This window comes from Larus michahellis, chromosome 6 (genome assembly GCF_964199755.1).
Source record: "Larus michahellis chromosome 6, bLarMic1.1, whole genome shotgun sequence".
NCBI classification, from domain to species: domain Eukaryota; kingdom Metazoa; phylum Chordata; class Aves; order Charadriiformes; family Laridae; genus Larus; species Larus michahellis.
Genome location: NC_133901.1, coordinates 54,559,689 through 54,573,229, shown reverse-complemented (window position 1 = coordinate 54,573,229; position 13,541 = coordinate 54,559,689). Strand labels below are relative to the sequence as shown.

Here is a 13,541-nt window from a genome sequence, read left to right as displayed (position 1 = left end):
ATTGTGCTTAGTTCATGCACACATTGCACTTTTGTTTGCTTTCCAGGATCTCACGAGGCTGTTTAGCCCTTTGGCTTGCTCTCTCTCTTGAGTGGGAATTTACTTCTCCTTATTCAGGGATTGAAGTCACCAAATGCATTTTTAGGTTGGGGCTTTTTTTGCTTTTCCGGTTGGCATTTCTGGGGAAAAGTAGCTGGCTATTCTGGCTCAGGGAACGATCACTCAGCTATAGCATGCCTAAACACTGGGAAAAACAAAGGAACACTTGGGAAAAACTCTAGGAAACGCTCAGGCAGTGATTTCAGAGTGATTACCATAGTCTATTCTAGGAGCTGAGGAAGTCAGGAAGCAGCTGTGCAACTGCTGCCAGCATCTAGACCACCTCTTCATCCAGCACAAGCAGCCACTCAGTCACAGTCTTCAGCTGCAGCCCGAGATCTTCAGGTGTTGCCAGAATTATCCAGCCGTCAACACAGGGAGATGCCAGTCACACCATCTTTACTTTGTACCTCTCTTTGTTCACCTCTAAAGCGGTCCTCGAGAGCGGCCACTGAGGCAGTTCCCTCAAAAGAGTTTTAGTCACAGCTGTGCCAGAGATCCTTCCCTGTGCCTACCTCTCAGGACAACAAACACATTTTTACCCAAGATAAACATCAGCGGTGACCAAAATAAAAGCCTAAGAGCAAAGCTCTGAAAGGGGCATAAAAAAAAGATAACCCTTACACAGCTCATTATATGGTATTAGCCATACCCTGTCTGTAATTTATCCCTAAAGGCAACACTAGCTCTCAAAGGATCCCAGGCGAGGGAGGCCTGGATGGGCCTCCTTTACTTGAAACCGTCTTTCCGTGGCACGCCTCACGTCTGTAATACAGCAGCCAATGTACGCGTTGCACTTTACCAGGAAGTCCCTTCATCCTTCTAGTCTTGTCCTGCTCAGATGCACTGTATTTATGACATTTTTCCTCAATAACCGGGTCACACAGCAGCTTGCAGTAATGCTTTAGATGAATAGGCTGCGACTGAACAATTCTCCCACTCTGTATGCAACGCCCTTGGAACAGAATTTGAGATAATGGTTTTGAAAAGAGTTTGGTTTGGTTAGTTTTTACAGCCTTCCCTGCCCACCCTGCTCCCTTCCCATCTCTCTCTCGTTCTATTGAGTTAATTACCCAGTGTCAAATGAGTAACTGTTGCTCAGAGGTTCTCAAGTGTCACATCTGACCATATTTCTTCATTGCCATTCCTGCTGACAGCTGCGGTTGTAAATGTGCTGCTCGCCTACGGTAAACCACTCTCCCATGCAGCAGTAGCAGTTAACCTGCAGTAGAACCAGGCAGTAACAACATACAGTATTTCCCCGTGGTATTTTTCCTCCCCGTTCAAATAAAAGTGAAGGTTTTGTTGCACTATTAATGCATCATGGAAAACTGTACTCCCCTTGCTCACTCGGTACTGCTTTCTTGAGGGAGACCCTCGGTGGCAGAAGCCTCATCCCTAACGTTTTCTCCCAGCTCCCGCAGTCAACCAGTGTGTAGGTTTAATGCCGGAGCACAGTATTTGCACGTACCAAACTCCTCTGTTTAGCAAGAGTCTCACTGGGTAAGAAATAGCAGAGTAGTAAAACATATGAATTTATGATAGTATCTCATTATTATATGTCTATTGCTTCACATTTCAGTTTTATTAAAAGAAAAGCAATGTTTTTCGTTCTCTGTTCAGATGATTTACTACCTAACACCACCTGTAGAAAGATATGTCAAACGGTGTGAAATAAATCTCCTACAATGCGACACAGAGAAGGGAATTTTTATCAAATTAATACTACAAATAATGCAGACAGAATCCATTCACTCCCCCACCCCAGCTTTATGTCAGGAAAAATGGATTTCCAGGCAGCCTCTGCTCCAGACACTGGGGTCAGCGCAGCATCATTAAAAGAACATCACTGAGGTAAGTTTTGGGATCGCTGACCAAGATGCTGTAGGTACAGAACTCGAAGGAGTTTTGAAACAATGCCATTTGTCCTGTTGCTTTCCTCTAGCTATCCACTTAGATTCCCGTATTATTTTTCTTATCTTTCAGGAAAAACTATTCAAAGTATAATATTCTCAGAAAACACGCAAGGTCAATGTATCATTAAATCTGGTTCACGGTTTGCTTAAAAACCAGTTCTTGTCCTTTAAAACAATATTTCTCAGCAAGACACAGAGAGAGGGAAGAGAGAAAATTCAGAGACATGGGGAATAGTCAGCGTGCAAAATTATTAATATCCCAAACAGAAGACACTCAACCCCTTATTTCACAGAGGTAGGAATGACGAGGATTGGATTTTTCTTTTTTTTTTTTTAAGAGGAGGGCTCAAGTAAATAAATAAAAAAATAGCCTAAGAAGCGCCGCATTAGAAGAGCAATCTTTGCAACCTTCAAGACGTACAAACTTATACCCCTCTTTATTGTTTTTAATCTCTTAAGTAGTTATTGCCACCGAAGAGTGGGTTCAGCACGAGTTTGAAGTGAATTAAAGCTGTTTTCTCTACCCGTTTTCTAAACATTTTGCCGAATAGGCCTGCCATTCCTCACACTCACCATTCTGGCACCCCTTTCAGTTGCCCTGCTGTGTTGCCAAACTCCTTCTCACGTAGCAATATTTCCAATAGGGCAGAATGGCTTCTACTTGCTGCTAACTGAAAGATGCTTATGATTCCCCAGATTGATTTTTCTCCATTGCAAGCAAAAAAGAAAACAACAAAAAACCAAACCAAACCCACTGAGATATTGTATTTTCTTAAATATATTAATATACGATTAACGTAGGGGATGATATTTTAATGATTTGTAACTTTGTGACTTCACTGATTCAAATTATTATTTCTGTCATTTAGGATCTTTCACGTAGAACTAATCAAGTTACTTCAGCAAAAAAATACATACAGATGTATCAAAGTTTCCAGAAGAGACCAATGCATTTTTATAAACCAACATACCAGACTGAATAAATATTTTCCTTTTAGCTTTATATCTACTTAGTCAAAACCAACAATATTTCGTTAATTCAGTAGTTGTGCGGTCTTGCTAGTTCCAGAAAATTGTGTTTACAGTATACTTATTTTTACTTTCTGCAGGAGAAGAAAAAGACAGCCACTGTAGTATGGGCTTGGTTCAGCCCTTCTAGAGAATCTATGTTTTAAAGCATGGAAAAATATAGCAGAATGCATCTGGATAAACTCACTAATGTCTCAGAGGACTTTGCATCTTTGACCAATCTAACCAGGATTTCAGGAGGTCTGTGATAAAATCTCAGAGATTCTTCCGTCAAATCTACCATCCTGAAGATGGTTGCAAGGAAAAATTACACAAATTAAATGAACATTTACTTCCCAACAATAGTTGCAAAAGCAGAACAATCACACCCAATAAGTAAAACCAATCATGATATTTTTGTAATCTTAAACACCACAATGACAAAATATTACATCTGCTTCATAGAAATACAGAAATTAATATCTTAATGGTCTGTGTTTCCAAACTGAGTAAGACCTACTTACCAACAATTTTAGACTGTTTACCTTGCATATGTAATTAATGGAGACTTTCACTAAGGAATGCTGGAGCAAGTGGCTGTGTGTACTGGTGTAATTCAATGATTTCAATAGGGAGGCTGTAACGAGACGAAGGGTTACTTCACTGCATGCTGTAGCCAGGCAGAACTGGAGCTAGGGTGCCTTTTCTTGTGATCTCACAGCTGTTTCTCTTAGAACATTGCAGCCTGGTTACTGTAGAGAATTGGTTCTTCCCTTCACCAAACTTGAGAAGAGGGACAGGAATTTGCTCTAACTATAATTAGAGTGATAGTGTTATAGGTAGGATAAAATACAATGTCGTCATAGCTAAGATGTATGTTCTGTGCAAGCCTTTGCAGTAATTATTTGTCTATAGATGATTTTGTGAAATTGAGGGAGAAGTCTTCACTATTGCTCTGGCTCCTTTCTCCCTCTCTTGCATGCGTGAGGTCCCCACGAGCAGTGACACACACGTAGGCTTGTGCTGCCACCGGAGGCTGGAAGGCTGGGCCAGATGTGGGGCTCTCGGTAAAACCAGCTACATTTTCTGTATTCATTTTGGGTTTCTGCCACTGAATTGTGTAAAACAGACTGGGAACTTCCTCAGTTCTCACAGCAACCCAAAATGAGATGAGCACAAAGGACTTGACAACCACCAGAACCCTCCACTTTCCCCTAGCTTCCTCCTTTGTACGGGTCCTCTGAGAATTATCTCGTTAGACATGATCTAATTGCCTCTTAAGAAATGTTTCCATTTATTTCAGTGGTATCTGGATCAGGGCTTTTAGTTGCTCCAGGACATTTCTCATCTAATTCATCCACTTTTTTTAAAAAACAGGAGAAGTTCTGATTTCTCCAGGGAAAAAGAGTCATGACCAAATGTGCATCAAAGCAGCCAGAAAAAGCCAAGCCAGAACTGGAAGAAGAAAAATGAAGAGTTGGCTTCTGAAGAACCGGATAGATTTATGAAATGTACTTCATCTTCTTTTGATGGGAATGTGCTAAAAATACTCAATGAGCTCAATACATTACATTAAATACATTTCTACTGGAAGCAGTCACATCTTGTTTGTTATGGAGAAAAGTGCTGCTATATACAAATGAAAAAAAGAGTTTTCTGCCTGAGAAAGCCAAATCATTTCAGCAATAAGAGTTTGGCACACGGGGTGAGGAAACAAAAATGCAGCTAAAACTCAAAGATGAAGCACTGTACAGATTTCCACCGCTTCAAACAATGTAGAAGAGCATTGATTTGCATTTACCATGCTTGTGGATCGTAACATTGGTATTAATATTCAGGGATTGTCGGTGATACCGGATGTATTTTGTTGTACTGCAAAAAGAGGTTTTCAAGCAAATGGTGGCTCTGTGTATGCTTTCAGGGCTCGTGTTAAAGACATGCTATGCACCTGGAATGGGATGGAGAAAGGCAACAATAAAAGACCGATTTTTGTAAAAGCGTTCTGTTGTACTAAGTAAGCGGCTGTTTACTTGTTAACATACACACAGTTTGTTCTCCTTAACCTTTTAAAAAAGTTGCCTCTACTTTACACTCTGACAAAAGTAAGGGACAGAATTATAACGTGCACATATTACACCACAGTTAATTTACAAATAGATTGCTTTAACGTAATTTTCATCATCTGCCAATTTATAAAAATCATTTTTCTCTCATTTTAACTCAAATAACTATAAAAGGTTGGAGAATTTCCATAGCACTTTGGTTTTTGTCGTACCGGCTAGCCAGACTAGACTAGTATCACAACATCTGTTATTTTTTAAAAAACGTGTTTAAGAAGGGTTGTTTCTGCTAATGTTTGGTTATAATTAAAATAAACCCCTTTGACTTGACAAAAAATAAATAGGCAAGCGTTAACGACCATTTGTCCCAGGGAAAATTGATTCAAGGGTTCATTCCTTAGGTATGCCTCTGAACATTTTTTTTTTTTTTTGAGCTTCTTGTATTCATTTCCCCTCAGAGTTTCCAAACTGTGTGTGGTTACACAACCCACAATGCAGCGGGATATGCCATTCCTAAAGGCTATCTTCTTTAAAGGTACATCTCGATGAGCACTTGCCTTATTTCCATAGCTGTGTGATTTGTGATAATTTAGTCCCCTACTTGCAGTTTAACCAAAACGCTGCTGGTAAATCGTCTGCTACACTTGCCATTACAGCTTTGATTTCCGCTATTTAAATTAACATACAAGTTCACAACAGTTACCTAAATAAAGAGCCAGGTATACCAGCACAAGCCAATTCATCGCTTGTCAGCAAGAGGTAGAGAGGGAAAGCAAAACAATCCATGCTAAGCCTATATAAAACCTAGAAGAGAGAGCCTAACTCATCTGCTGCTCGTTATCCTGACACCCTAAGCTCGCTCCTGTAGTTACACCGGAGCGCAGCGGAGTAGCACACCTTCATTGTACGAGGTCAGCAAGACTCTTTTCAGTACTTCACTGGTAAAACTAATCACTGTAAACTCTGCATTTAAAACAACATGAGTCCCATAATTTGCTTTATTTCCCCAAAGAGAATTACACGGGTTACTTTTTTACTTGGTTAGCCTTAAGTATTTAATGTGAAATGGGACAGTTATTGTCAAAGGACCAGTTCCGATTGAATTACATGAGAATACGTTCAGAGAATCTTGACTGGAGTCAAAATTACACTGGCAAATAATAGTATAACCAGACCTAGTGAGAAAGGGAGATACTAAATATAACAGTAAAAATCCCCAGTCTCTTTCTTCTTTTAAAAAAACCGCAAACCTTAAAATAAAGGGCAGTGGTCAGACTCTGAAACTCATTTTTAAGCTGTATGGTCTCTCTTGCATGGCCGTTTCACAAAGGCAATGAAACAATTTTACTTAGATGAATTGGACTGCCACTTCCCTTGTTCATGATGTTGTGTCAAAACCTTAACTTCAAGAGAAATGGAAAAATTACACATCATATGAATAATTTAAATGATTAAAAAACCCCAACAAATAAAAAACCCCTACCAGTGATAAGTGTTTTTCAAAATTCATGTGTTTTTTTAATGCTGTCATTTTAAGGTTAAGTGAAAATTTATGCTTTAGGAGAGATATAACGGATGGGAAAAGAGTCAGAAAGAGCTTTTAGCTGTTAGGGATCTACAATTCTAGATAGATAAGTGTATACATATATATACACACGCACACACTCACACACGTATAAAGTTGCAGTTCTGCCTGATATTTTCATCAGCAGTTTTTCATCCAGGAGTTTTCAGACATGTGAACACCACAAAGAACGCTGGAAACAACAGAACACTGACACTTTGTCATGCACGATGAAGCTCATTTTTTTTTCCTACTGTAACTGTCAGGTCTGTCACCAATGCACAAACCCACGCAGTAACTAGAAGAGTCACTCAAGCCTAAGTACGTATTCAAGACTAGCAAATAACGCATACAATGTTTTAGAGGATTAGAAAAAAGTAGGGCTGATCGAAAGAAGTCAAGAGATTAGATGGCCTGCTGGGATAACGAGTTGAGCTTTCAATAGTTTCTGTAGCCAGTAGTACAAAAACAGCACAGGGACTTGCCTTACACAGAGATAATCCAGGTCCCCGGGCTATAGACAGAAGTCCAACAGAGCGAATAACGCCAGAAACAAGGCTCAGATTCACAGCTTGGATCTACAGAAGATGCCTTTCTAGCTCAGTCACCAAACCTGTGCTGGGGCGCGACAGCGACGCTTTGCGTTTTCACAGGGCTGCCTTGTGGTAGCTATTACAACATTTGTCATTTTTAATAAATAAAATTAATTTTCCAGAAGTTTTGCAAAACCCTCGATCTTTCACTATGAGCCCCAGCCTGCCTTGTTGTCCATAGGTGTGTTTGGGGTCAACAGTTAGCTGAGTTATTTGGTGGATCAGCCTGCTACCCCCTTATTCTATATCTCCCGTCCTTCCCTTGTCGCCTGTTTTTTGTCCAGATTGATCTGTGCTTTACAAAATTAAAGCCTTTTCTTAGCTGCTCCCTTGATTTTAGTTTAAAGTTCTTGCTAAATTAGCTGGCTTTATTCAGATGACAAAGCGGTAAATTTGCTTCAGACCTGAGTAGAAAATAAACACAATGATAAAAGAAGAAAGCTTTTCTTCTTATTATAAAACGCACTGTTGAAAAAGTTATGTGAAAGCAAGAAAATACGTTTCTATGTATAATATGAAAAGTCAGATGCTCTTGATAATTTTAATAGATAAAAATGAGTTTTATATATTATTTCAAGTCTGCCAAGACTTTTAATATGCAAAAGTTACCAGAGGATTGAGCTGGAACTCTGTGTTTTAAGTCATATATTTTTCCCTGAGATGCAGTAAAATATAAAGATGGTTAACGTAAGAGACTATTGCCCACAAATAGCTTACCAAGAAACACAAATACAAGGAAACTAAGCTCTTCAAACTGTAAGTGGCCTACGCTGAAAGTGTTGAGTGTCTTATCCAGAAAAGAAAAAAAAAAAAAAAAAAAATTGCTGCCACTTGCATTGCAAACTAGCAGACTAATTTAGTAGAAAAGGAAATAGGGTTCTCCTGTATTAGGTACTGAGTTATATTATGCTTTTAAAATGTATAAGCCCAGAGGGATATTAAAATGTTAATTTGGATAGTATTTAAAAGGTAATTACTTTTGTACAATAAAATAAGTCTACTGAATACTAATCCCTGTGTCATGTGCTTTCTTTGAACTAATGCTACAGAAAATAGACAATCCATTTGTTTAAGTGATTTTAATTTAGATTCATGGAAGACATTCTCATCTACAAAGAAAGCCTGATTTTTTTTTTTTTAGCTTGACTCATTTAAAATCCTTACTGTATCAAAATTGACGTCAAAGAAAGGTACCTACACTTGTTGGTTAACACTGAACTGAAAGAATGAGACAGGAAATTTTAACGACTCTCCTGATGAAAGGGTGGTGTGGTTTGGTTTGTTGAGCACCAGCACAGCTACAAGAACACTGGCTCAGGCCCTACTGATCAGCTCGAGATTGGTCTCTCCTCAGTAAAAGCTGATTTCATCTATTCAAGCCTTTTAAGGGAAGGGCAAACACTCAAAGGTTTTCATTCCAGAAGATGACTGCTCAGACCAGAAAGGGTATTTCATCCAATTTATTGAATAACACAATCCAAATATGGATTTGGTTTTGCTTCTAGTTCTATTTAAATGAGTTATATAACATATTGTCTAGGAAATCCTCTGAAGTTAGTCTTGAAGTTAGACCGGGAAGTTAGTCTGGGAAGTTAGACACTCCCAAAGTCAGGTCACCAAACATCTTCCCATGGCACACCAGGTCACAATTAACCCTCTCTTCTTAGAGAAATGTCCCCTGCGAAAGGTCTCATCCAACTCCCTCTGAGGAGCTAGTTGGTGGGAATGGAGCAGAAAAAATGCCTCACCTTTCCAGTTCCCTTTCTTCTGAGTCTAGCTGTCATTTCACTGAATGGAAAGGAATCTTTGTGCTATCCCAGTTCTTAATTTATTCTTGCCAAACTAGACATCTGTTAACCGTTACTTAATTTTTAGCAAGAACATGAAGCCCTTAAAAAATTTCTGATGAAGTTACAGCCAGGGCAGATGAACTGAGTAAGCTTCTTTCACATGGTGAAACTTAGGTTGATCTATGCTTAAAATGAGAAATACCAAGAATCTCTCTGCTTTCCTAGGCCATTTACATATGCTCACTCTATATTCATTAGTTTGACATTTACTGCTCTTATTCTGTCAGCAGAACGTTGATTTGATTTTCACTCTTGCTATTACAATGTCACAGGTATAATAGCACCACAAATGGTGCAGTGGATTTACAGACTGAATAAAATATGATTTCTGAAGAGTAATTACTGGTAGGAAATTAAAATTTAATAACAACTTACAACTGGATAGCAATTAACTAAATAAAATAATTTTATTCATTATCATGATTTATAGATGAATCGTTGGATAAAAATGCCCAACTACAAGCTTATTTCTCATCTAAAACATTATGAAGATTAAGATATGGAGAGTGATCGGCTTATTGAAATCGGGCAGCAAGGGCAAGAAGAAAGCAAAGAGAAAAAAAGTAGAAAAGCTGCCACCCGTTTCAAATCACTAAGACCTCCCACATTGGAATAGCTGGCTTTCAAATTTGAGTGTGATAACAAAGTGAAACCAAGCTCTAATTTTGCCACGCATATTAACCAAATAGTAATTTTTTAACAAGAATACAGTATATCTAATAAAAACTTATCCTAAAGGAAATGTGTTTTGTGGGACTGAATAAAATATTTCTAGTATTGTGATCCCAAAATACTCCCAATTAGCTGCCACTGCAGCACGGACGTCTCTAAACAGCCACTTTTCTGTTGGACTGAAAAATCCTGCAAAGGAGCGGTTTTGCTCCTGAGCCAGAGGAATGCAGTGCCAGAGCCAGCCCGTACGAACAGGAGCTCCTCTGCCCAAGTTGCCAACCCAACGAGTGCAGACTGAGCACCCACCAGAGCTCTACATGTCACAGGTATGGTCGCCTTCTTTTAGAGACGGTTGCGACAGTGCTAGTATCTATGTTATAAAATGGTCAGAGCACGCACTTATTACACGGAAAATCTGGCATCAAGGCTCACATCAAATCCACACCCTCCTTACTCCCAGAGCGCTCCAGCCAGTAGGCTATTCACAGTGACAGGAGCATCGTCTGCCCCTTCTAAACAAAGGCCCTTTGCAGAAAACAACTCAATGTTAATTGGACCAAAATGGGACTGAAGGGGACATGACTCCGTAGCCTAGTACTTAAGATGTCAGACACTGGAATAGGCTGCCCAGGGAGGTGGTGGAGTCACCATCCCTGAATGTGTTTAAGAGTCATTTAGATGTGGTGTTAGGGGATACGGTGTAGGGGAGAACTTTGTAGAGTGGGGTTGATGGTTGGACTTGATGATCCCAAGGGTCTTTTCCAACCTAAATGATTCTATGATTCTAAGTTAATTTACATTTAAGGAGTTTTTATGAGGTGGATGTATTGTAAAAGTACAGACAAAGATGTGAATAAAATTCTGGAACCAGAAACCAGGACTCAAGTTCACTGTTTCCCAGATGACATGGTTCGACACGGTCTCCCACAGCATCCTCATAGGGAAGCTTAGGAAGTGTGGGTTAGATGAATGGACAGCAAGGTGGGTAGATAACTGGTTGAAAGTCAGAGCTCAGAGGGTCGTGATTAGGGGCACAGAGTCTAGTTGGAGGTCAGTGACGAGTGGTGTTCCCCAGGGGTCAGTACTGGGTCCAGTCCTCTTCAATATATTCATCAATGACCTGGATGAGGGGATAGAGTGCACCCTCAGCAAGTTCACCGATGACACAAAGCTGGGGGGCGGCTGACACACCGGAAGGCTGTGCCACCATACAGAGAGACCCGGACAGGCTGGAGATCTGCGCAAAGAGGAACCTTATGAAATTCAATAAGGGCAAGTGTAGGGTGCTGCACCTGGGGAGGAATAACCCCATGCACCAGTACAGGTTGGGGGCTGACCTGCTGGAGAGCAGCTCTGTGGAAAGAGACCTGGGAGTCCTGGTAGACAACAGGATGACCATGAGCCAGCAATGTGCCCTCGTAGCCAAGAAGGCCAATGGCATCCTGGGGTGCATCAAAGAAGAGTGTGGCCAGCAGGTCAAGGGAGGTCATCCTCCCCCTTTACTCTGCCTTGGTGAGGCCGCACCTGGAGTACTGTGTCCAGCTGTGGGCTCCCCAGTTCAAGAGGGACAGGGAACTCCTGGAGAGGGTGCAGCAGAGAGCTACCAAGATGATTAGGGGACTGGAACACCTCTCTTAGGAAGAACGACTGGGGGATTTGGGTCTCTTCAGTCTGGAAAATAGATGGCTGAGGGGGGATCTCATCAACACTTATAAATACTTAAAGGGTGGGTGTCAGGAGGATGGGGTCAGGATCTTTTCAGTGGTGCCCGGGGACAGGACAAGAGGTAATGGGCACAAACTTGAGCATAGGAAGTTCCACCTAAACATGAGGAGGAACTTCTTTACTTTGAGGGTGGCAGAGCACTGAACAGGCTGCCCAGAGAGGTGGTGGAGTGTCCAGCTCTGGAGACATTCAAAACCCACCTGGACGCGTTCCTGTGCAACCTGCTCTAGGTGACCCTGCTCTGGCAGGGGGGTTGGACTAGATGATCTCCAGAGGTACCTTGCAACCCTATGATTCTGTAATTCTGTGTTTCTATGAGCTTCATCACCCCATCCTCCAGAATCAAGCCTCTAGAAATTCTGTTTGTCCCACAAACCTCAAATGTTTTTCCCCATAAAAGAGCGTTACATCAATAGCAGAAAGGGAAACCGTTCCACCACCAAGTCAGAAGACCGTAGTAATTTGGTGCTTCATTGAGAGACAGCTGAGGATCAGCTCTCTTAGGGTAAGAGTCACTGTCCATAGCAAGTATTATAAACAATAGCTTTTTTTCTATAAAATGCCTGTGCCCACAATACAATTGCCATTTCAAAGAAAATAAAGATCTCCACCGAGATTCTTTGAAAGAAAAGAACATAGATGCCTGTCTCAGAATGAACCCAAAAAACAGTGGGCATATCCCAGTTCCAGAAAGCAGTTTCAAGGATAACGCAGGGTATTATACTGACTAGTCGAAAGAAGCTTTATTGCTCTCAGATCCCAGTCAGAGGCTCCCAGCCCCTTCTCAGACACCGCAGAAGAAGCCTATATGCCTAACATAGGCAATGGCGTTTCATTTTGGGCATCAGGCACCTCAGAAGTTAAGCCCTACGTTGGATTTGATACAATTATTTTCAAAGTATGCTGGCACAAACACGCAGATGAAGTCATGGATATCGTATTACCAGCTTTAATTAACTAAAAGAAAATATATACTGTTCTCTCTGAAGATCGACTAAGATGTAATGAAAATTATTAAGTTCATAGAGCCACTGTGCAGCTAGCACAGGAATAAAAGTGTTATTTTACAGTGAATGATTATATTCATTAATATAGCTTACCAGAGAGTGACTTAAACCTTCATTTGCTACTTTTCATTTCTGTGTATTTGAGGACAAGTTTCTATTAGCAACAGCAGTAATTCCTTTGCTGTGAGACATTTTGGAGTTATGGTAAATATGAAAAATCCCCAATACTGCTGATAATTTGCATATAGATAGTGAACTTCTGTAAGATGAAAACCCAAATCAACCAGTATGTTTGTTTAATTCATTTATCTAAAGCCTTTAATTCTATGTTCATCTTGCTGCTTGAATTGCTAGTTCATATTTACTTTTCAAAGGCTTTAATACTATATGTCCAATAGCTCTTCATATAAAGTACCCACTAGATACAAAAGTTTTGATACATTATGTATATTTTGATCCATTATGGATTATTCACTTAAAAAATAAGAAAACCAATTTGTTCAAAATCATGCTGAGCAGATCAGCAGCTATTTGTTGCTACACACGTTACTCTGCATCTCAGAGTATGCCAACAGATGATAATAAATACCTTTCCTCATAAAATTTCATCCTATATGGATGCATTTATTTCACTTGGAAAATTGACTATGTCTTAAAAGGTCATTCACAACATTTCTCAATGTGGCTTTGCGGAGTTATTTTCTAACCCTATAAAATATTGATGTTTCTTATCAAAGTCTCCTGCTATCTTTTAGGACTCTCCTGGAAACCCTTTATCTAAATTTACTGCTGTGCTTTACTTCTAAGTTGACCTTGCACACCCAAGGCCCTTTTTTCCAAATCAACCCAAATACCCACTCCAACCTTGCCACGGGGCTGTTCTCAGATTTACAAATCCACTCTCAAAATGCAAAAGTGAAGTTCCCTCACATCTAAGCGTTGGCTGAAACTTCACAAGACTTTAATAAGAAAGCACTGATATTTTGCCCACTAATGAAACACTGAGCAGATGCTATGAATATGCATTAAGTGCATCCTGAAAAATAC

General features: G+C 40.2%; 1 protein-coding gene and 1 long non-coding RNA gene across 2 annotated transcripts in view; one reads left to right on the top strand and one right to left on the bottom strand.

The window, feature by feature from the left end:
* The window catches only part of HTR7 (5-hydroxytryptamine receptor 7), a 35,500-nt gene extending 29,030 nt beyond the window's left edge, over positions 1-6,470 (top strand). Inside the window, exon 3 of the mRNA XM_074591740.1 lies at positions 4,401-6,470. Coding sequence (XP_074447841.1) covers positions 4,401-4,437 — 37 coding nt within the window. The 3' untranslated portion in view covers positions 4,438-6,470. The remainder of the gene's footprint in view (positions 1-4,400) is intronic.
* Positions 1-13,541, bottom strand: part of LOC141744891 (uncharacterized) — a 136,348-nt gene that overhangs the window by 18,297 nt on the left and 104,510 nt on the right. Inside the window, exon 2 of the long non-coding RNA XR_012587619.1 lies at positions 4,825-4,971. This is a non-coding gene — a long non-coding RNA (uncharacterized LOC141744891). The remainder of the gene's footprint in view (positions 1-4,824; positions 4,972-13,541) is intronic.